Source organism: Suricata suricatta, chromosome 3, assembly GCF_006229205.1.
Source record: "Suricata suricatta isolate VVHF042 chromosome 3, meerkat_22Aug2017_6uvM2_HiC, whole genome shotgun sequence".
Classification (NCBI taxonomy): domain Eukaryota; kingdom Metazoa; phylum Chordata; class Mammalia; order Carnivora; family Herpestidae; genus Suricata; species Suricata suricatta.
The window spans coordinates 145,094,924-145,117,468 of NC_043702.1; the positions used below are offsets into that span (position 1 = coordinate 145,094,924).

The 22,545-nt window shown below is 36.4% G+C and overlaps 1 protein-coding gene and 1 non-coding gene across 11 annotated transcripts in view; both read left to right on the forward strand.

The window, feature by feature from the left end:
* The window catches only part of PTPRC (protein tyrosine phosphatase receptor type C), a 116,830-nt gene that overhangs the window by 67,119 nt on the left and 27,166 nt on the right, over nt 1-22,545 (forward strand). For all 10 annotated transcript variants that reach the window (XM_029935408.1, XM_029935410.1, XM_029935411.1 and 7 more), the window contains 7 exons: nt 1,717-1,932; nt 4,252-4,377; nt 5,702-5,842; nt 9,619-9,738; nt 14,203-14,361; nt 16,204-16,415; nt 17,269-17,329. In XM_029935408.1, coding sequence (XP_029791268.1) covers nt 1,717-1,932; nt 4,252-4,377; nt 5,702-5,842; nt 9,619-9,738; nt 14,203-14,361; nt 16,204-16,415; nt 17,269-17,329 — 1,035 coding nt within the window. The remainder of the gene's footprint in view (nt 1-1,716; nt 1,933-4,251; nt 4,378-5,701; nt 5,843-9,618; nt 9,739-14,202; nt 14,362-16,203; nt 16,416-17,268; nt 17,330-22,545) is intronic.
* LOC115288880 lies at nt 5,352-5,515 on the forward strand. Its single transcript, XR_003907265.1, has one exon. It is a non-coding gene; the product is annotated as a U1 spliceosomal RNA (small nuclear RNA).

Sequence of the window (22,545 nt, forward strand, 5' to 3'; positions counted from 1 at the left end):
AGTTTGTTAATTTGAAGCCAGTACATATCACTTTAGAGTATCACTTTCCTTATCTGCTTCTTTGTTCCAAACTTCCAAGACCCACTAGCAAGCTAGACTCACAGGCTCTCATTTCCCGGGAATGATTAGCTCCAATTTTTAAGAAGAGCCTGTGTCCTTAAGAGGCAAGAAACTTTGAGGTCATATTCAGACATAAGTTTTGAACACCAGAATTAATAACTACTAGCTAAACAACTTTGGTGAAGGCACTTAATTTCAGTTTGGCGATGTGTGAAATGGATGATAGCCATTTTGCTTTGGGGTGGCAGGAGGTAAGGATTTCTTGTAATGATAAATATGAAAAGTAGAGAATACCTTCAATGCTTATCAATAAAAAGAATCTGTTTTTGTCTCTGGCTCTGTCTTTCTGTCTTGCCAGGGTTTGGCTGAAAGATGTTTGAGAACAGTTTGTACAACCCTATTCCCATGTTCCTATTCTCTTCTTAGTGAAAGAGAGGTTTTCATGGTCAAGGCTTAACCTTCCATACATTTCTGAATCTCATCACCAAAGTCTTCAGTAGCTGCCCATCCATTTAATGTAAAGATCAGCCTTCATATGTTTGCTTCATTAATATGGCCTTTTCTGATCATATTCCTCATGTGTTATTGCCTCTTGACACTCTTCACTTAACTAATATGAAACTACTTAGAGATTCCTAAACACATAGTGTTTACATCAAGCCTCCCTGTTCTCTCCTGCTCCTCTTCCTCTCCACTCAGAATTCCACTCCATTCTCATCTAGCACACCTATTTCCACCATCTATTTTTCTATGTCCTGCTCATATTTTAAAACACAAACCGAGTCACCCACCTCCTCTCTTAACCCTACACTCTGACTAGAGTTCTCCCTACCTTCATCGCTTATTATTAGGTTGTGTACAATCTTATTTTAGGGGTTTGCACATCTGCAGCAACTCCTTCATGTCTGTCTCCACATTAGACTTTACGTTTCTAAAAGCTGATTGTATTCCTAGTGCTTGGGACAGTGTCTCAAACATAAAAGAAGGGCTTAATGATGTTCTTTGGATTAAAAATGAGGGAATGAATTAGTATTTGTTGAAAAGATATTTTTACCATTTAACAGAAGGTTTTTTAAATAAAGAAGAGAATGCGACATGGTGCTAAGGAGAGGTACTTAGGAGGGTTTGTAATCGATAATTTTATGTAGGCAAAGGAATAATGAGCCTGTGGCCCCTGAATTAATGTTCCACATATTTGTAGAAACAGGTAATCAAGAACTGCATTTTGGGAAGTAAGAGAAATGATAAAGGAAGAAGAAATTCATCAGATGTTCCATTCATGTATTATTTCAACAAGTAATTCGAACAAGTGTGCCTCTACTAATGACAGGTGTTATGTAATGACTTGGGTTTATGGTGATGTTCCAAGTAGACTGGCCTTTGCTGTCATAGAACATGTAATTGGGAAAATAAGACTTTAATCTATTAATTATCCAAGTATAAACTTAAAAGCTGAGGTCCTTGATGTAAAGAAAATTTTGAAAAACTGAATATAGACACACCTGATGTGTTTCTTCTTTCTTTCATGTTTCTGGGGATATTTTGTTAGATATTTGATATTTTTGAAAATCTGTGTTGAGACTCTTGCATTTGATGTAAGCTTATTTGTTCTGAAAAAAATTTTAAAAGGGAATCCTCACTTTTATTTTCTTTCAGATGACAAATATGCAGATATCCATGTGACTTATCAGTATGACAATAAAACTAAATCATTTACAGCAAAACTAAATGTTAGCGATGAAGGGGAGTGTAACAATACCACATGTCTAAAGAACGAGTTAAAAAACCTAATAGCGTGTGAAAATAAGAATGTTTCTATAGGACATACTTCATGTACTCCACCTAAAATTTTAGAATTGGCCGTACCACCAGGTAAATATAAATTGGTTTCTATTTGTATACTTACAAGAAAGTACAATTCTACTTGTCTTGCACTCTAGTGGGTGAAGGAAGATGTCAGGTAAGTGAACAGGGATGAGGGAAAGGATGTCAGCAGAATGCTAGTGGGTGAACTTTCTGGTCTTCTAACCCAGTGAAATTAGGAGTTCATGAGCCTTCTTTACCCCTTACTCCCTGCCTAGACTCCCTTTACAGAGTGTTTCATGTAGATTAGGTATTATTTATTCCACTGTGGATAAGTGATTACCCACAAGCTTTCTTCCCCTCCCTACTTAGTTCACGTCATTAAATATATATGTGCACATATTTATTCCTCTAGATACAAGTGTGCCTGGAGTATATTGGGGTAAAACCCAAAGTCAAGGTTTTGATGTTTGTGGAAAGAACAAAAATACTTGCACACACACAAAAAAAGAGAATTATAATCATGTTAAGGTGATCAAGCCACTTTTGCTAGCTCACCTACTGCTGGCAAGGAAGAGCGGGGGAGGATCAAGCCCACTCCACTGAAGAATAGAGCAAAATGTATTTTGGAAAAGGGATTCAGGAACTGTGTATATTTGTCTACTCTTTCACATCACGTAATAATTCAAGAACATTGATTTGTTAACATTCAAATAGGTTAAAGTTGGTTTCCATATATTGGCTATTGTAAATAATTCTGCTTTAAACATAGACAGGCATGTATCCCTTTGAATTAATGTTTTTGTTCTGTTTGGGGAAACGTCCATCAGGGAGATTGCTGGATCATAAGGTAATTTTATTTTTAACTTTTTGAGGAAGCGTCATACTGTTTTCTACAGTGGAGGCATTCCCTCCAATAGTGCATGAGGGGTCCTTTTTCTCCACCAACACTTGTTGCTTATTGTGTTGTCGATTTTATCCATTTGATAGTGTGAGGTGATAGCTCTTGTAGTTTTGCTTCACATTTCCCTGATGACAAGTGATGATGAGCATCTTTTCATGTGTCTGTTGGCCGTCTGCCTATTATCTTTGGACAAATGTCTGTTCATGTGTTCTGCCCATTTTTAAATTGGGTTATTTGCTTTTTGGGTGTTGATTTGTATAAGGTCTTTATATATTTTGGATACTAACCCTTTATCAGATGTGTCATTTGCAATGACATGGATGTAGCTAGAGGGTATAATGCAAAACACAATAGTTAAAGACAAATATCATATGACTTCACTTATGTAGAATTAAAGAAACAAAAAAAAACAAGGAAGAGGAAAAAATAAGAGAGGGAGAGAGAGAGAGACAGAGAGAAAGAGAGAGAGAGAGAGAGAGAGAGAGAGAGAGACAGAGAGAGAGAGACAGAGAGAGACAGAGAGAGAGAGAACAAGAACCAGACTCTTAACTGTAAAAACTAATGGGTATCAGAGTGGAAGCGGGTGGGAGGATGGGCCAAAGAGGGTGGGGGTGAAGGACTGCACTCGTGTTGAGGACGGGGTGATGTATGGAAGTGTTGAACTGCTATATTATACACCTGACACTGATATTACACTGCGTGTTAACGAACTGGAATTAAAATAAAATCTTAATTTTTTATGTCTTTTATTTAATTTTGAGAGACAGACAGAGACAGTGTGAACAGGGGAGGGTCAGAGAGAGAGGGACACACAGAATCTGAAGAAGGCTCCAGGCTCTGAGCTGTCAGCACAGAGCCTGATGCGGGCTCGAACCCATGAACTGCAAGATCATGACCTAAGCTGAAGCCGGACAGTTAACCAGCTGAGCCACCCAGGCGCCCAAAATAAAAACTTAAAAACTAGGTTAAATTTTGGTATTTTTTGGAAAATGACATTTAACTTATTCATTTTCTCTATATATTACTGAAATAAATTATTATTTAGAAACAGAAAATGACAGTTAAAAAAATGCAGTCACCAAGATAGAACCCCCATCCTCTGTGTAATAATAATTTAATTTTAAAAACCACAGAGTAAATTTTTAAAAATGAAGATAGAAGTAAGAAAAAATGAAGTATTTTAAAATGTGCAAAAAATACAGTTTCATTTAGAAATTTGCTTGGGTTCCATTTTTTAAAGGTAAGATAAATTCTAAATAAAATGCTGCCAATGAAATGCTTTCCAGAGTGTGTGATTTGTTTAAAAAAAAAGAATAAACTATATAATTCAGGCATATAAAACCTTGAGCTATTGGAGTTTTTCAAAACATTCAAAACTAAATGTCAAAGACTGTGTCATGAATATAGTTTCAGTGACTTTAATTGAACATATGGCACACATTATGAATCATTAATCATCTATTTCTATATCTTCTTTTTGACAGATCCTGAAAGTTACTCTTTGAAAACTTGTACAGAGCCTATAAAAGCAAATACTTCTATTTGTTTAAAAGTGGCACACTATAACTTTAGTTGTGATGAAAGCAAAATTAGATACACACTTACATGTGGTAAGAATATAGCTTTGACTGGAGTACTTTTATGGTAGAAACTTGTTCTAGATGTTATCTAATTCTCCTTTCCTGCTCTCTTTCCTTTCTATCATCCTTCCTTCCCTTTCTTCTTGCTTTTCTTCCCTCTCTCTCTCCTCTTTCGCCCACTCATCCTTCCCTCTCCCTTCCTTCACCCTCTTGTGGTCCATGGTTTCATGGAGTCAAAACATTGTATTCACTATACTACTCAAATTCACAAAATAGACAAATACTTTCCCTAAAAAATAATCTTTGAAATAGCAAAAGTTTATAAGAATTTTCTTGGCAACTGTTACATATAAGGCATTGTTGAAAATATTATTAAGGGAGGATGTCATAGAAACATTATGATACACATACTGTTAGAATAAGAAGAAAAACAAATGTAAGACCATATGACTCAGGAGTTTATGTGGTCAGCCCCCGATCAACAAAATTTATAAATGACCCAAAGAACATTTACATGAAAGAAAAGTGGGAAAAGCAAAGTAAATGCTTCTAGGACAAATGTGCAAATATCCATGTTTGGGTTCAAATGGGGGGACAGTAATTGAAATACCAGTCTTTTTAACAATTAATGATTTACTGTTTTTTTTTCATTTTATTTGAATTTATTAAAGTGGAAGCACTTCTCTTGGTGTAAAGCCATTTGCTAAGTTATTTTGGCAAGACAAACAGACGCACACACGCACACACACACTACACAAGGAATGCAGTGTGACACTGATTGCGATCATCATGTCGTAAAGAAGATTCATAGCTATGATACAAGAGATATGAAGGAAGCAAGAACAGATTTATAATGAATCGATGATAAAGTAATGATGTACTTAAAATATCTATTAGGCAAAGGCTAACTCAGGTGGATTATCAGTTTCTGAACAGAGAACTCATTCCATCAGTGAAATCAGAGACACTCTCAAATTCAGTTAGACCTTTTAATATCTTCTTTCAAATTGAGTGTGGCAGGGGGATTCTGTGACCACAAAGGTGGTTTTCGCAGGGCGAGGCCTGTCCATTGCACTCCGGATGTGCTGACCCCTGCGATTTCTGCAAATGTGGGAAACTCGATTGCATAATTTGTGGTAGCAGGGGATTACGTTTGCACTTTCCCCTGGAAAAAACATTGAGTGTGGTAAAATCATGCATTATTATAGTAGTTTTTAGTATCTTTTACTTATTTCCTATTTGCTAAAGTTTTCAGTCTGATTGATATTTATTTCAGATATGAAATCTTAAGCGAAAGTTAGATGTGATTATTGCATTAGTACATGTACTAGTACATGATATTTATTTCTTTCAGGTAACTTTACTTTTGTTAATGAGTATCAAATTTATCTGGAACCTCTTTCACCTAAAACAAAATATTCCTGTAATTTCAAAGTATCCTACGGTCCCAATGAGTTTTTGAACAAAAATGAAACCTATGAAACAGATGTTGGAAGTGAGTATGTTACTTACATGTATCTGTAAAATTTCTTCTTATGTTCTTACAATTCTTTGAGAATCAAAGAAAATGATATTGTAGATTTGTAGGAAGGGTTTCAGAAAATGGATATGTATCAATTTTTAAAGTAGAATTTCAAAATGGATGATAGAAGATCCAAACTTTATCAAGTTTTGTTGTGTGTTTGTTCTGTTTGGTTGTTTGGGTTTGTTTTTTTTTTTTTCCTTTAAAGTGCTAATCATAGGCCATGGTGAAGTTATGGTAGACACAAACTGAGGTACAAGAAATGGTTTGTTCACTTCCTTCCCATTTCCTCCTGCAGCCATGTTCCTTTTTGGGGCGCTACGGCACCTCCTGTCTCTCTAGCAAACCCTGCCTTTGATAGAAGTGGGCACATGGCTATTGAAACACAGTGGCAAATATAACTAAGAATTGGTGCCAATGTGATAATTAGTGTTACTAAAATGCAAGCAATATAAATATATCAAGACTATAATAGCTAATAACAATTGGAAAAACCATTTTGGAAAATAGTAGCATTTGGGAGATGGAGGGGAGAAGAAAGGGAAAAGTGCTAAAATTCTACTCTTATTCAGCAGAAGTAGGGAGATTCCAACCTAGAATCTGCTAGAAAAAGTGTGTTAATTTTGTGTTTGGCAATTTATGAGTAACCACTAAAGAAATAAAGGCAGAGAGAGGAGGAGTGCAAGGTCGCACAGCCACTTTGGAAGACATTGTAGTTTCTACAAAATGAAACATAATCTTACCTTACAATCCAGCGATCACACTCCTTGGTATTCACTTAAATACTATGTCAAATACTTATGTCAAACACTTACTTGGTACTTATGTCCACACAAAAACACGCACAGGGATGTCTTTATTTGTGGTTTTTTCCAAAACTTGGAAGCAACCAAGATGTCCTTCAGTGGGTGGATGGATAGTACAGCCGGACACGGAATATTACTGAGCACTGAAAGGAAATGAGCTATCAAGCCGTGAAAAGACATGAAGGAACTTCAAATGTTAATTACTAAATGACAGGGAGACAATCTGGAAAGGCTGTATGGTTTCAACTATATTCTGAAGAAGGCAAAACGATGGAAGTAGTTAAAAGATCAGTAGCTGCTGGGAGGAGGGGAGAGTGAAATAAATAGAGCACAGAGGATTTGGGGGACAATAAAAATACTCTGTATGATACCGTAATTACGGGTACATATCATAAGACACATTTTTTCAAACCCATAGAATATATGACATGAAGAGTGAGCCCTAATATGAACTATAGACTCTGGAAGATAATGATGTGTCAACCAAGGTTCATGACTTGCACAACCCTGGTCAGGGGTGGTGGGAATGGGGATCCTATCCATGTGTGAAGGCAGGGGAATATGAGCAATCTCTGTACCTTCCTCTCAATTTTTCTGTGAACCTAAAAATGCTCTAAAAAAGTTAAGTCTATCATAATAGTAATAATAATAATAACAATAAATCATGAAGTAAGATTTATCCCAATAATGTAAGAATCCTTCAGCATTAGAAAATAGCAGTTAAACCATTTTATGTATCATTTACTTCAGGAGAAGGGGGATTTTTGCAAGATCATTGCAAAAAACTACATTCTTTTTTTTAATGTTTATTTTTGAGAGAGAGAGAGAGAGAGATGGAGACAGAGGGTGTGAGAAGGGGATGGGCAGAGGGAGACACAGAATCTGAAACAGGCTCCAGGCTCTGAGCTGACAGCAAAGAATCTGACATGGGGCTCAAACCATGAGATCATGACCTGAACTGAAATCAGACCCTCAACCGGCTGAGCCACACAGGTGCCCCAAGAAGCTACATTCTTAAAAATGAAACAAAAAACTTTGTTCATTCACCTACTATATGAACCATCCATTTAAAGTATATAATTCAGTGGGGTTTTTTTCCACCAGAATCAAATATAGAACATTTTCATCACACCAAAAAGAAACCTCGTATCTATTAGCAGTCTGTTCTCATTCCTCTCCTGCTTCCACAGCTAAGCAGTTACCAATCAACTTTCTGCTTCAATGGATTTTGCCTTCAACTGGCCTATTCTGGATATTTCAAATCAATGGAATTGTATAATATGTTGTCTTTAGTGACTGGATTATTTTCACTTAGCATAATGTTTTCAGGGTGCTTCCATGTTTTAAAATGTATCAATATTTCAGTTTTTTTATAGCCTGATAATATTCCATTGTATGGATATAACATATTTAGTTTCTTAATTCATTAGTTGATTTTTTTCACTTTTTTTGGCCACATGAATAATGCAGCTATGAATATTCATTTGCGAGTTTTGTGTATACAGACGTTTTCATACCTAGGATTGGAAGGTGGAGATCATATGACCACCTTATGTTTTGCATTTTGAAGAACAGCAAATATGTTTTCCAAAGTGTCTGCATCACTTTACATTCCCACCAGGAATCCATGACGTGGTTCTAACTTATCCACGTCTTCATCAACACTCATTTATTGTCTGTTCTTTTTATTATAGTCATCTCAGTGGGTGTGAGGCGGTATCTCATTGTGATTTGGATTAATGTCTAATAATTTTGAGCATGGCTTTCAGGTATTTGTTGGCCATTGGTATATCTTTTGTCTATTCAAATCCTTTGTCCATTTTTAGATTTTTTTTATTGAGTAATAAGTTCTTTATATATTCTAGACCCAAGTGCCTTGTCATATATATGATTTACAAATATCTTTTTCCATTCTGTGAATTGTCATTTTACTTTGTTGATAACTTTTGAAACTTACAATATTCTAATTTTGATGAGGTTAGGCTTGTCAATTTTTACTCTTTTTCTTATGCTTTTGGTGTCATGTTAAAAGCCCTTTGCCAAATCCAAAGTCATGCAGATTTATTCCTGTGTTTTCTTCTAATAATTTGATAGTTTTATCTCTTAAAATAGTAGCCAAAAATCTGGAAACAATCCCAATGTCCCATCAACATTTAAATGGATAGATTAAATGTGGTAGATCCTTACAATGGAATACTACTCATGAAGTAAAAGAACTAACTACTAACACATGCAACAACATGAATGAATTTTTAGAACATTCTGCTGAGCACCATATGATAGACATACAAAAGTACTCACTATTTGAGTTTATCTATGTGAAGTGGGTGAGAAAACAAATTGAACCTATAGTAACAGAGAGCCATTCAAAGGATGCTTGGGGTTGGGCAAGGAATACAAATTGACTAGGAAGTGGCACAGAAGAAATTTGGGGGGGATGATAAAGATGTTCTTTATCTTGATTGTGGTGGTAGTTATTTAGATACCTATATTTGTCAAAAGTCATACATTTAATCTCAAATTGGTGTGTTTTCATGTAAATTGTACCTCATAAATTGATTTAAGTATTTTACATTCTTCATCTCAAGTTGGAAATTTCTAAATAATGACAGTTAAGTTTATCAGTACTTCCAATGACACATTTTCAGTACAGTGAAACCTAGAAATCTCAAGATACCTGAATAATAATAATATATATAAGAAGAAGAAGATATTCTCAGACATCTTTAGGTCAGCGGAATGCTTCAGCTCCACAGTGCCACCTTAGAGTGACATTTTCTGTGTTAAGTGACCTCTAAAGCAAATTTAATAAGACCAGATGTCTTTCTTTGAATTTCATAATTAACTCATAATTAAAATGTGACTTCTGATAATCATAATTATAATATAAGGAATGTTTTTTCCATGTCTTATGCTTCATATTTCATTCTTATTTTTTAACAGGTCCAAAAAAACCTGAGAATGTTAATTGCAGTTCTAAAAGCTCAAATGAAGGAATGGTCACCTGGGAAAGCCCTAAAGATTATTTTGATAATTATACTGTTTGCTTCCTGAATATTACAGGTAATTTGTGTAAGGTTTAATTTCATTTCAGGAAAGATACATTAGCAAGTGGAAAGGACTAGAAATGTGGATTGAACCAGTGAGAAACAACACAAATATGATGTCTTGTTGTTTAGTGCTGCCTCTACTCACTAGGGGCTCTCCAGCTTCTGACATGACTAAAGTCCAGATTATCCCTAATATTTGTTTATCTTTCCTGATCTGTCTTAGTTCCAATCTTTATACTTTAAAGCCCGGAGAAAGAAAACCTTAGGAAGATGATACTCATTATTGTCTTCCAAATATGATATGAGTTGCCCAGTTTGAACTCATTATTCAGGCCCACAAAGAAACAAACAAATGCCTTTCAAAGCTTATCCCAGGTGATATACACAAAATATTCAGTGACTAAAAATGAACATACACCTATTTAGCCATGGAGGCCAATTTGATGGCAGGTGGAATCTTGGAACATGGTTCTAGTTAGAGTTAAACTTTACAGAAAGAAATGTAGTAAAAAAATGTGCTATGACCTACTTCAACCATGACTCCTCCATATGAGAGACTATTTAAGAGGAAAAACATCTCTTGGATAACTTCAAGTATCTAAGATGCTTGTAGAAAACTGTGAGCATCAGTGGACCCTGTCCACACAGACTCAGCACATGAGATAGCCCCCTTACTGGTCCTTTACTTGTAGCTTAACGTAGGTTTGAGCTTAATATCCTACAGAATTCCCTCTCTTTGTTTGCTGGGAAAGAAACAGACATAAATTTAATATTCTGAAATTTCTTGTCTTCAGCATGTTATTTTATATTTTAATAAAATACTGTTTCTGCTGATTGACTGAATCTTAATAATAAAACTATTAAAGCAAAGTTAAGTACACATGTAGTTTTCAAATTAACATAAGAGGACACAAAGGCTATGAGGAAATATATGCCATGGATTTGATGCTGTGCTAACAGCTCAGAGCCTGGAGCCTGCTTCCGATTCTGTGTCTCTCTCTCTCTCTGCCCCTCTCCGCTCATGCTCTGTCTCTCTGTCTCAAAAATAAATAAAAACATTAAAAAAATTAAAAAGAACCCTTTGGAACCAGCCAATATATAGCCCATTCTCCCTTACAGCAATCAAAATCAATTCCTCACGCAGGATATTCTACTGTTCTCCCATTCATCTCAAACATGTGCCACTAGATCCTTTCCCTTTTTATCTAAGTCAGAGAGCTGATAGGGTCATAACACTGTTAAAGTTATTCTTTTAACTATTCTCGTTATTTTAGATAATATCACTATTAAAAATCCACAGGAATAAAATCTATGAAGTACTATTGCCCCTTATATTACTTTTAAATTAGGGATTGCATTTGATTTCATTATTTTCAATCATTCCAGTGTCTCTGAAGGCTAGGGATTGAAAGAGGAGGAAAATGAACTAGTATTTGTTTCATTTCCTCTGTACATTGGATGTTTTCATAGTGTTTTAAGATTTTGTTCGACATTTCAGTAGTAACTCTGAAAGGAGAGGTGCGTAAGTGTGTTCACAGTTCATATGATGCAACTGAACACCATAAACCTTGAGATAAATGTTCAAATTTAACAGCTTGAACTGTGCTCTTTTTGCTACTGTGTTTTTCATGTTTTTAACATGAAATACTTTAGGGAACTGCAGTATTTTATATTAACTTAAGGATGCTAAGTGACAGTGAAGTTCCTTCAGTAATGGGGAAGAGACTTCTATGCTTTGTTGCATCCAAAATGCTATTTAATAAACAAATAAATAAATAAAAAGTTACTGAAATCAGGGATGCCTGGGTGGCTTAGTTGTTCAAGCATCTGAGTCTTGATTTTGGCTCCCAGTTCATGAGATCAAACCCCACATTGGGCTCTGTACTCGCAGCGCCGCTTGGGATTCTCTCTTTCCCTCTTTCTCTGCCCCTCTAACCCCCCACTTGCACTCTCTCTCTCTCTAAATAAATAAATAAACAAATATTTTTAAAAAGTTACTGAAATAAGTGTGTGCTCTTCCAGATCACCATGATGTTGCTGAAAATTTTGTGTACTACTTTTTTGTTTTTTTAGAAAAAAAGTTACTTCTTGTTCTTCCAGTATGGCAGGTTTATACCATTTGGCATAGTGTTCAAGAAGACACGATAGAGCAGTCTAGAGAGTTGTTAATGGATTTCCTGAAATATTTCTAAAAATTTTTTTTAATGTTCAGTTTATTTTTGAAAGAGAGACAGAGTATGAGTGGGAGGTGGGGTGGGGCAGAGAGAGAGAGAGAGAGAGAGAGAGAAGGAGACAGAATCTGAGGCAGGCTCCAGGTTCTGAGCTGTTAGCAGAGCACGATGTAGGGCTCGAACTCATGAATGGTGAGGTTATAACCTGAGCGAAAGTTGGACACTTAGCTGACTGAGCTGCTCAGATGTTCCTCCTGAGGTATTTTTTAAAAACCAAAGGAGTAGCAAGTGAGGAAGACGGTGTCTTTCTAACCCTTTCCAGTAAATATGCATGACTTGAAGGTTAGGCATGACTCTGTTGCTCTAAGAAAAGACATTTTAAGCACTATGTCACATAAGTTTTCAATGTGTTCCATACAATTGGTTCTTCTGCTGCCAGAGTCCCGAGCAAAGGTGTTCAAACGCATGGAGGAGGCAGGGATATTCACGTAGAGTATGTTGGCATTTCAACCAAAGTTTGAAACCCTGCAATTGGAAATGAACATTTTGAACCACCTTTCTAAGCATTGGAAACTTTAGTCCCCAAACAGCAATATCTTTTTAACAGCACACTCTTCAAAATCAAATGAACATTTTAACTTTTATCAAGTTAGCTAAGACAAAATCTTCATAGAACTACATAAGTGAATCATTTTGATACAGAATGATTGTCAGGTGACATATGCAAACATACAAAATCAGGTCACTGACTGGAAGTCAGAGTGACCTTGAAGACAGCATCTTGATGTTTAGATTTTAGCTGAGCAAGGAGTCGGGCATTGTTTTCACAGTCACACCCACATCAGGAGCTAGCAGGAGCCGTGGGTCCGGCGGTGTTGCCTGCCCGTCTCTTGAACTCCCACTTTTCCTGCCCTCAAAGAGAACGCTCAGTAGGACAGGGGAGAATTGAGCTGGCAGGTGTAAATCAATTAACTCTAGCTTTGGATATTTCTGAGAAATAGACCCTTAATCAGGTTAGAACAGACAGTTTATCGTACTTATTATTTAGCATTCCCTGGTGAGGTAGAGATATCACCATAATCTCCATGTTATGGATAAGTAACAGAAAATAAATTAATACATGTTAGATTATTTTCTTATTCTGTTTCTGCAAGTGCATAAGTACATCAAGCAGGACCAGAGAAGTGAAGTATCCAACACCAAAAAACAAACGAACAAACAAACAAATAAACAAAAAATCTTGGCCCCACTGCAAAACCTTTGTCCTTTCTTCCACGTCAGACAGTATGCACAGTGGTGAAGATGAGAACTTCCGGTACCTCAGTGCCTGAATTCCACCCTGGCTGTGTTCCTCCTTTCCCATGAGTTCATGGACTGATTGCTTAGCCAGCCTATAGGCCTGTGGTGATGGTTAATTAATTCATGTGTACTATGTAATACAGTGCTTGGCACACTGACTATTCATTGCTTTTATCCTCCTCCTCTCTCTCCTCCTCCTCCTTCTCATCACTATTATCACTGTACCTGCTACCCAACACCATGCTGCCAACTTTAATCTTCCTCATACAACCCGACTGATGCTGCATGGCTACCTGGATGTCAAAACATATTTCAGCAAAGTCCTACCTTTCATATGTCTTCCCAGTCAGAATCTTCTGTCCTAGTCAGTCTTGTTCCTACATTCAAAATGCTCCTTCTTTCACTTGTACTGCTTTCTTTTTACCCTTTACAACGACTCAGACACAATCCTCTGTCAATGAGCAGCTCAGTGTCCTACCAGTGTGCAATTTTCCCTCCCTGTTGTAGTGCTCATGAATTACTTAGTGCTTAAGTTAGTATGGTAGAGTCGGCCTAGTTATTTGTCTTCAAATAGATTCTGTGCATAAAGTCTGTAACAATAGCTTATATCAATGTTCAAAGTTTGAAGGGTAAGTATTAGAAAAGGGCTCACTAAAAATAATCTTTCTAAAATAATAAAACTCAGGACTTTCATAAGATTCACTGTGGGCTATGTTTTCTCAGAAAGGAAAGAGACCACCTTCACAAGTGTACTTGAACTTATTAAATATGTTATATTCAAAGCAACTCTATGAAACAATAATTTTTGAATATTTGAATTCTAAGAAGTGAATTTATTCAACACTTGCTGATCATAGTATACATAATACTTCTGAGCGCCAAGGATACATTATGTATTAATTCCTCAGTTTAGAGTCAGCTCAAAATGATGTAATGTAGACACCAACTTAAATACGTGGCAATCTTGAGTTTGAATGACTTAAATGTTTTTCATTTTTTTTCTTGAGAACAAAAATGCAAAAACTTGACTAAAGAGGTGACCAAACAGGATTTTTCATTGCTGAAGCCTTTTACAAACTACAGTGTGTCATTAAAAGCTTACACCCAGGGAAAAGTGTTACGTGATGGACCTGTTGAGACATGTCAATTTCAAACAGAAGAAGATGGTAAGTTATAAGCCTTCATGCTTCTTTCTGTGAATGGTGAGAAGCCAAGTGTGAACCTTTTAGTATACAGTTCACCTTTCTTTATGCTTCATTGGGGAAACACATTGACCTGGCACATTTATTAACATCTAGGGTTTATAATAATTTAAGATACAATAATGTTAAAAGTTGTTATCCTGGATTCTCTGTATTCTTCACATATCATCATAGAATTGTAAGAATGAAGCTTGAGGGAATATTAACTAGTACAATTTTAAGATTTCAGGAAATTTAAGTACCTAACCAATATAGATAAAAATGCACTATTGTTTTCTTTATTTCTTTATTAACTATTAACTGCCAAAGAAACACCTAATAACGTCTCACCCACAAAGCATTCATTTGCTAACTTCTACTTACCCACTTACCCTATAAAACATAGTATCTTATTGGCATTTTCTTTGTTACATCGAGCTACCTGTTTTATTTTATGGCACTTTTTTCCATTTGAAGTTTCCTTTCAAAGGCATTTGCCTGTTGCCACCTGTATGATGTCACCAAAGTTTCCAGGCCTAAAGCTAGATTTATATCCGAGGTGAATGTTAACTCCATTAAGTCAGGAAAGAAGAAACGCCCCTGTGTAAGGCAGTATCTGTAACACCAGAGACCTTAGCTGGTATCAAGTTCATAAAGAAAAATTGTCATATTCAAGGCTGCATATAGAATGTTCTTCATGAAATTTAATGTAATTTAGATTCTGGTTTTAAAAGTCCAGATCCTTGGCTTTATGGTTTTGCTATTTCCCTAAATTTCTGTAAAGTCATAGAAAACAAAGAAAATTTGTTGCTGTACCTAAAGAATGCAGCCAGGTAGGTGGTTAGTAGGATAATGTAAGCACTTAAGGAATGGAGGTGCCGGGGAAGCCTGGTTGGCTCAGGCAGTAGAGCATGCAACTCTTGATCTTGGGGTTATGAGTTCAAGCCTCATGTTGGGTGTAGAGATTATTTAAAAATAAAATCTTAGGGGTGCCTGGGTGGCTCAGTTGGTTGAGCGGCCGACTTCGGCTCAGGTCATGATCTCACGGTTCATGGGTTCGAGCCCTGCGTCGGACTCTGTGCTGACAGGTAGCTCAGAGCCTGGAGCCTGCTTCAGATTCCGTGTCTCCCTCTCTCTCTGACCCTCCTCTGCTTGCGCTGTCTCTCTCTGTCTCTCAAACATAAATAAAAAGCATTTAAAAAAATAAAATAAAATCTTAAAAAAAAGAATGGAAGAGCTCGACTGTATGTAGGTCTTCAGACCCCCCATCTTTCTTTCTCTCCTTGCTCCCTTCTTCCTCTCTTCTCTACCCACTCTTTCCTTCTCTTCTCTAATTGTATATACTCTCCTTAGGAGATGGCATAAACCCCCTTGATTTCAAGTATAATATATATGCTAATATTCATTGAATGATTGGATAGTTTTTTTAGATGTTTTGATACAGCTTTTTAATGCATGCACTATATAACTTCTTCATCCATAACCTCCAAATTTATGCTTAAAATAATTTATATTGGGGAGGAACTGGATTGCACAGTCGGTTGGGTGACTGACTTCAGCTCAGTTTACAATCTTATGGTTCGTGGGTTCAAGCCCTGTGTCAGGCTCTGTGCTGACAGCTCATGGCCTGGAGCTTGCTTCAGATTCTGTGTCTCCCTCTCTCTCTGCCCCTCCTCCCTTCATGCTCTGTGTCTCTTTCTCTCTCAAAAATGAATAAGCATTAAATATTTTTAAATCATAACTTATACTGTACACATATATTGCCAAGTGATTTAAATGTGCATGTACAAAGTGATTAAAGTAACAAATCTTTCTTCATTTTGATAGTGCCAACTGAAGTCAAGAATTTACGTGCTTTTCTGAAGTCAGATAATAGTATCGCTGTGACTTGTGATCCTCCTCTGCACTTAAATGGCCCCAGTGGTGGCTTTTACTATCTGGAAATCAAACCTGGAACTGACCAGGTTAAACCTAAACAACACAGATCTTGCAGCTTCTATGTAGAAAATCTTCAATATTCAACAACATATGAGTTTACGGTAAGATTATAATTTCTATGCTCAACTATAGTATTGATGTATGTTATAATGATTATTGTGTCACACTTCATTAATACTAAGACTGATTGATGCTCCCATGAGCTAGAGAAACTCTGTGTCTAATGAAATCACACTTTAAAGTCTTCAATGTTTGACTCTGAACTTCTTATCCCTAGTTCTAAGAACAAAGGTTTCAAGCAAATATTTTGTTGGAATATTTTTTTACCTTTAATGTAATTTACTTACAGTAAAATTATCGTGCCGTGTCAAGAAGCACAACATTTCATGCATAGTAGATCATTACGTTGTCAAATGTTTTATTTATCTTGACTTTTTATCTTTACTAACATGGCTATTTTAAATTACAGAATATTTTACAGGTATACTGAGGTTAGAAAACAGTAGAAATAAATGTTAGGAAATACCAGTGAGCGTGGAGAATTTAAAAAACTCACCTATAAGCTTATTGTCCACCGATTCTATCTTATGAATCTGCTTCTAAAATGGAAAAACTCCATCTTTGCCCTGGTTGTAGGGAAAAAACTGCAGCTCAGTCTTCTCTTGTGTGTTCTTCTCTGTGAGTCTCCTGTATAATTCACATGCAACACCAAACTTCTGACGCTTCTGGTCCCCAGATTTGTGACTTGATGTGGGTTTTCACTGTAACACATTTTCTTTTAAAAACTATTCAGTAACAAGATATTGATATAATCTTGAGGTTTCAATTTTAAATTAAAGTTCACTTGCATATTTTAAACTAAAATAGTATTGTATGAGAAATAATGTATGTGTGTCATTATGATAGATAAATTTACATTAAAAAACTATTTTCTCTTTTATTATTGGAATTCAGGTCTATTATCACAATGGACGTTATCATGGAATTCCAAAAACTGAATCTCAAACAACATCTTGTAAGTCATCATGTGGCTCTTTTTTATATTATATTAAAATATTCATTAACACTTATAAACCTTTAATATTTTACTTCCATGCTTATATTTAATTATTAAATGTTTACATATATATATATTTTCCATAAACATAATACTTTACATTTCCTAAAAAAAAACGTGTGTAGGTGAATAAAACACAATATTTTTTTATTTTTTTTACTTAAGCATAGAAGACACAGTTCTGCATTAGTGTCAGCTGTACAACATAGTGGTTTAAACTTCTTTTCAATTTATCCTATGCTCACCGAAAGTGAGCTACCATCTGTCACCACACAGCACGAGTACAATGTCATCGACTATATTCTTTCTGCTGTGCCTTTTATTCCTGTGACTTACTCATTCCATAACTGGAGGCTTGTATCTCCCACTCCTCTTCCCCCATTTTTCCCTTCCCCCCCTTCCCTTTGACAACCATCATTTTGTCTCCCATAAAATACAGTATTTAAAATTCAATGAAGAGTTTCAATTATTAAAGGATTATAGATTTTATAAAGCAATTTATAAGAGGATACATCTGTATAGAATTTATTATAATTATTTTATGACATCTTTCGTGACATGCTTGTTTTCTGTACCATTTTGAAGACTGTTACCTATTTTATCTTATTCTGTCCCTCAAAGCAAAGTTTGGTAGAAGCAGGCATTTAGACACAAATCTGTCCTGATTTACCTAACTACAGCTAAGGTAATCATTACTTAATAACAATAGGTCTATTTAATTTTTTTATCATTACTATTTTAAATATTTTAATTAAAATAAAGTTGGAGATAGAAAAAATCTCTTAAATTTAAATTTCATTATAATAATGAAAATAACAGGTCTGTGTCACCACTCACCACTCATTGCTCTGCTCACCAAGACAGCCCCTTTTCACCATTTCTGTTTTCAGTTCTTCTTACGGTTATCTCTGTATGTGTAAAGAACACTAGCTGCTCCTCTAAGTTATTAACATTGCCCATAGATTTCATCCTGTGGAGGAAGAAAGCAGTACACTGTCTTAGGTTTTCCTGCTTGTTAACCATCTGCATGTTTGAAAATTAAATAAAGTGATATAAGTCTCTATCTGTGTATTATCAACTGTAGACAGTTTTTTAAAAATAACTTTTTAAATGTTTATTTTTGAGAGAGGCAGAGAGAGATAGAGAGGGAGCAGGGAAGGGGCAGAGAGAAAGGGAGACACAGAATCCAAACCAGGCTCCAGGCTTTGAGCTGTAAGTACAGAGCCCAATGTGGAGCTTGAACCCATGAACTGTGAGATTATGATCTGAGCTGTAGTCAGGTACTTAACTGACTGAGCCACCCAGGTGCCCTGACTGTAGACAGTTTCTGATGCTGTTTTTGCAATGTCTCAGTCTTACTCTCTTACACACATATGCATGTATGCCAGCACTAATGCCTTATTTTCCAATGTCTTTGAAAAGAAGAAAGTTTATATAAAAGCTTATGTTCCAAACTGCTGTCCAAAGTCATATGTAAAGTTTCCATTTTTTTCCTCTGATTTATTAAATAAAAGGTCTTAATATATTTTTTTAATATTCTAATTTTTTTATGTTTATTTATTATTGAGACAGAGAGAAACAGAGCATGAGCAGGGAAGGGGCAGAGAGAGAAGGAGATACAGAATCTAAAGCAGGCTCCAGACTCTGAGCTGTCAGTACAGAGCCCTACACGGGGCTTGAACCCACAAACTGTGAGATCATGATCTGAGCTGAAGTTGGACGCTTAACTGACTGAGCCACCCAGGAACCCCTAAAATCTCCTAATATTAAATGCCCACCAAATTCAACCAGATAGCTTTGATTTTATTTTCATATAAATGCTTTTCTAATTCTTTACAATAAAAACAGCTTCATTGAATTTTTTTCTGATGATTCAGATAACTTCTAGCTGCAGCATCTACCCTGGGGGGTCATAGACTCAATTGGACATTTGACACTCACTCACATATTAATAGGCCAGATGGGACACCAGTTCACCCAGGGAGACACAGAGCAGAAAATACAGTGTGCCAGCAAGGGAGTAGCAATAGTGGTAACAGTGCTCATGGCGGTCCGGAACTGGTCTTTGACCCTCCCAGAGGCCAGTGAGATGTAAGAGAATCAGGTCAGGGGTGTGGGTGTGGAAGCTGCCCTTGCTCAGAGGTCCCATGTTAGGAAAGGAATCAGTATCTCTTACAATAGTTCCATGGGAGTAGCTTCCAGACATGCCAAAGGGATGTGCCCAGAAATGAGATGTGCCCTGCATTACTCCGCTCAGGGAGACCTAAAACTGAGTCCTCCACCACGACACTGTGGCTCATGCAAAATCCTTCTGGTCCAGGTGCAGTTTAGCAATTGGGGATCATTTTCACCATTGGCAACGTTGCCTAGGAACACAACTAATATTCCACTTTTATCAGATTTCCATGTCAGCGGAGCTAGAGTGTTATCCCATGGTCCCTTTTCCATAAAGCGAAGAAAATTTCATTGACTCTTCACTCACAGTGGCATTTTTATAAGAGATAAATAATAGAGTGACTTAAAAATTTTTTTAACAATTATTTATTTTTGAGAGACAGAGAGAGATAGATCATGAGCAGGGGAGGGGCAGAGAGAGAGGGACACACAGAATTGGAAGTAGGCTCTAGGCTCTGAGCTAGCTGCCAGCACAGAGCCAGACGCCAGGCTCGAACCCACGAACTGTGAGATCATGACCTGAGCTGAAGTTGGATGCTCAACCGACTGAGCCACCCGGGAGCCCCTAGAATGACTTTTTAATAGTAATAGCTTCACCAGGAGAAGTCTGGGGTTGTGACTTGCCTACACCTACCAGAAATATGGCTGAGCATAGGATTTCATTATCTGCACTTTGACAACATTCCCGAATGAGCTCCTGGGGCCCCTTTCTCCCTGTACTGATTTGGACTACCTAGGCATACAGCTTAGCTACTGTGGTAAAATTTTCCTTCATTAGCTTCCTGTTTTAGGATTGCTACGTCCGAGTCTCACTTGTTAAAAAAAAAAAGTCTTACTGATATATATTTTTTAGTGTAAGAAGAACATATTCTAACTCTTGCACACATAAAAATGCAATCCTTTAATTTTACTCTGGCACTTGATCCCTATGTTGACCTGGCATAGAATTCCTAGTTTAAAAATCTAGTATTGAAAAAGTATTTCTGTTTTGTTCTCCTGTATCCAGCATTCCTTTCAAATGTCATTCTGTTTCTCATTCTTTTTCTGTAGTCTCATATTTTTTTTCTCTTTGAGACTTTTATGCTTTCTACTTTATTCTTGGTCATGCATGAGCCTTGTTCACTTCTTTTCTTGTAACTATTGGTCTTTGTGACCTGGAGACTTATACCTCAGAGAATTTTTTCCCCTCCATTTCTTTTTTCCCCTATAGTTCTTCTGGAGCTCCTGTTGGTTACATTTTGGAACCCCTAAGTCAAATTATTATTTTGGAATCCCCCTTTTATTGTTGAGGGTTTCTTTAATAGTTTGGTTCTTATCAGCAGTTTGATCAAAGTTATAGCGAGACAATAGGAAAGGTTGATTAGAAGTTCTGTGGCCCTTAGAGGGCTGTTGACTGAGGAGGTTCCCTGTAATATTTATAACTTGTTTTCTGCAGTACCATTTATTATCTCTGGAAGTTAATCAATGTCCTACTTCCTGTAGTAGGGTTACAGTGTGGGGGAATGATTCTCCCCATAGTAGGGCAGAGGGACAGGTGTTGCAGACATTGACTTTGCCCTCCTAATTTCAGTCCTGGGCCTCGTCCCAGCTCTGTTCTAAGCCTGATTTTACCTTGAGTCTCTTAACCTGTTCCATTTAATTTTCTCAGAGAACAAACTTCTGTCTCCTCCCGGTAGTGTCTTTTCACAGGGTATTTTATTTTTCTGTAAATAGGAATTCAACTACCATTTATGGTCCTATGATTTGTTTCCACTGTATATGTGCCTCCAAATTTGAGACTCAAGCATTCTGGGTAACGAGTATGGATCCCATGCAGTGTGCTGTTTCAGTGCTGACTTTCTCTCCTTTGTTTTCTACCTTCCAGACCTTGCTGAAATCTCTCTAACTCTAGTTTCCCTTCTCCCATTCTCTCTGGCATTATGGACCTATACCACTGTCAGGTCTTTAATAATAACAGAGTTCCTGGAAAGAAGGGAGAGACGTGTTCTTAGGTCATATGTGAAGTCTTGATTGTTTTATCATTAATAAGTTTACCAATGTTACTTAATGTTTCTGTAGAACTGACCCTAATTAATTGCTACGGATTGGAATGCTTCCTCATAGTCATGGGGCAGTTTCTTGCAGCATCTTTGTTCAAGGTGTTCTTTTTTTCTAGTAATATGCTTCCATTTTAGTCATTTACTTGAGGTGGATAAGTTTAGATGATAGTCCCTCTGATGAGGTTTTTAATCCACAAATTCTGGAAACAATCATGCCAATCAATATGTATCCTACCAATCACGGGTATATTGATAATTTTAGTGAAAAGAATTTGAGAAAAACATGTTGGGTAATTTGGGAGTCTATTGCAATAAGAACTTCTTCTCTAAAATATTCAATACAACCAATATATCTTCACAGTATCCTTTTAAATAAGAAAAAATCATTCCCATTTTATAGATGAGGAAATTGAAACTTAGATAATTCAATCAATTTATCTTCTTTTATGAGTCAAAGAAATGGTGGAGTCATAATTCAAACTCAGGTCCAACATCTGCTAGTCTCTACTTAAAGTTAATTTTCTATATTCCTACTGTTAAGATTTCCAGTTATACACATTTTGAACATGTGACACGCTGTCTCTGGCAGTTGTTTGTTTAGTTGGGTCATTTCCATCTTTCAGGTTATAGAAAGTCTCGTGGTCAAGAAGAGCACTACTGAACATGTAAAACTTTCTTTCCACCCTGCTCATTTTTTCATAAATCTAAGAAAAATACATAATTATTTTATTTGTTGGTTTACCTGTTTAGCATTTGTTTCCCCTCCTTCCAAAAGAATGAAAACTTCCTTAGAACTGGTAACTTCTCATGCCTTACATTCTGTTGTATCCCTAAAGACTATCTTGATGTAGACACATAGCACTTACTCAGTAAGTATGGGATGAATGAGAGGTACCAATTAATTAATGTTGACAGATGCTTTAACAGATAAGCCTCCTAATCCAAGTGACATAACAGAAC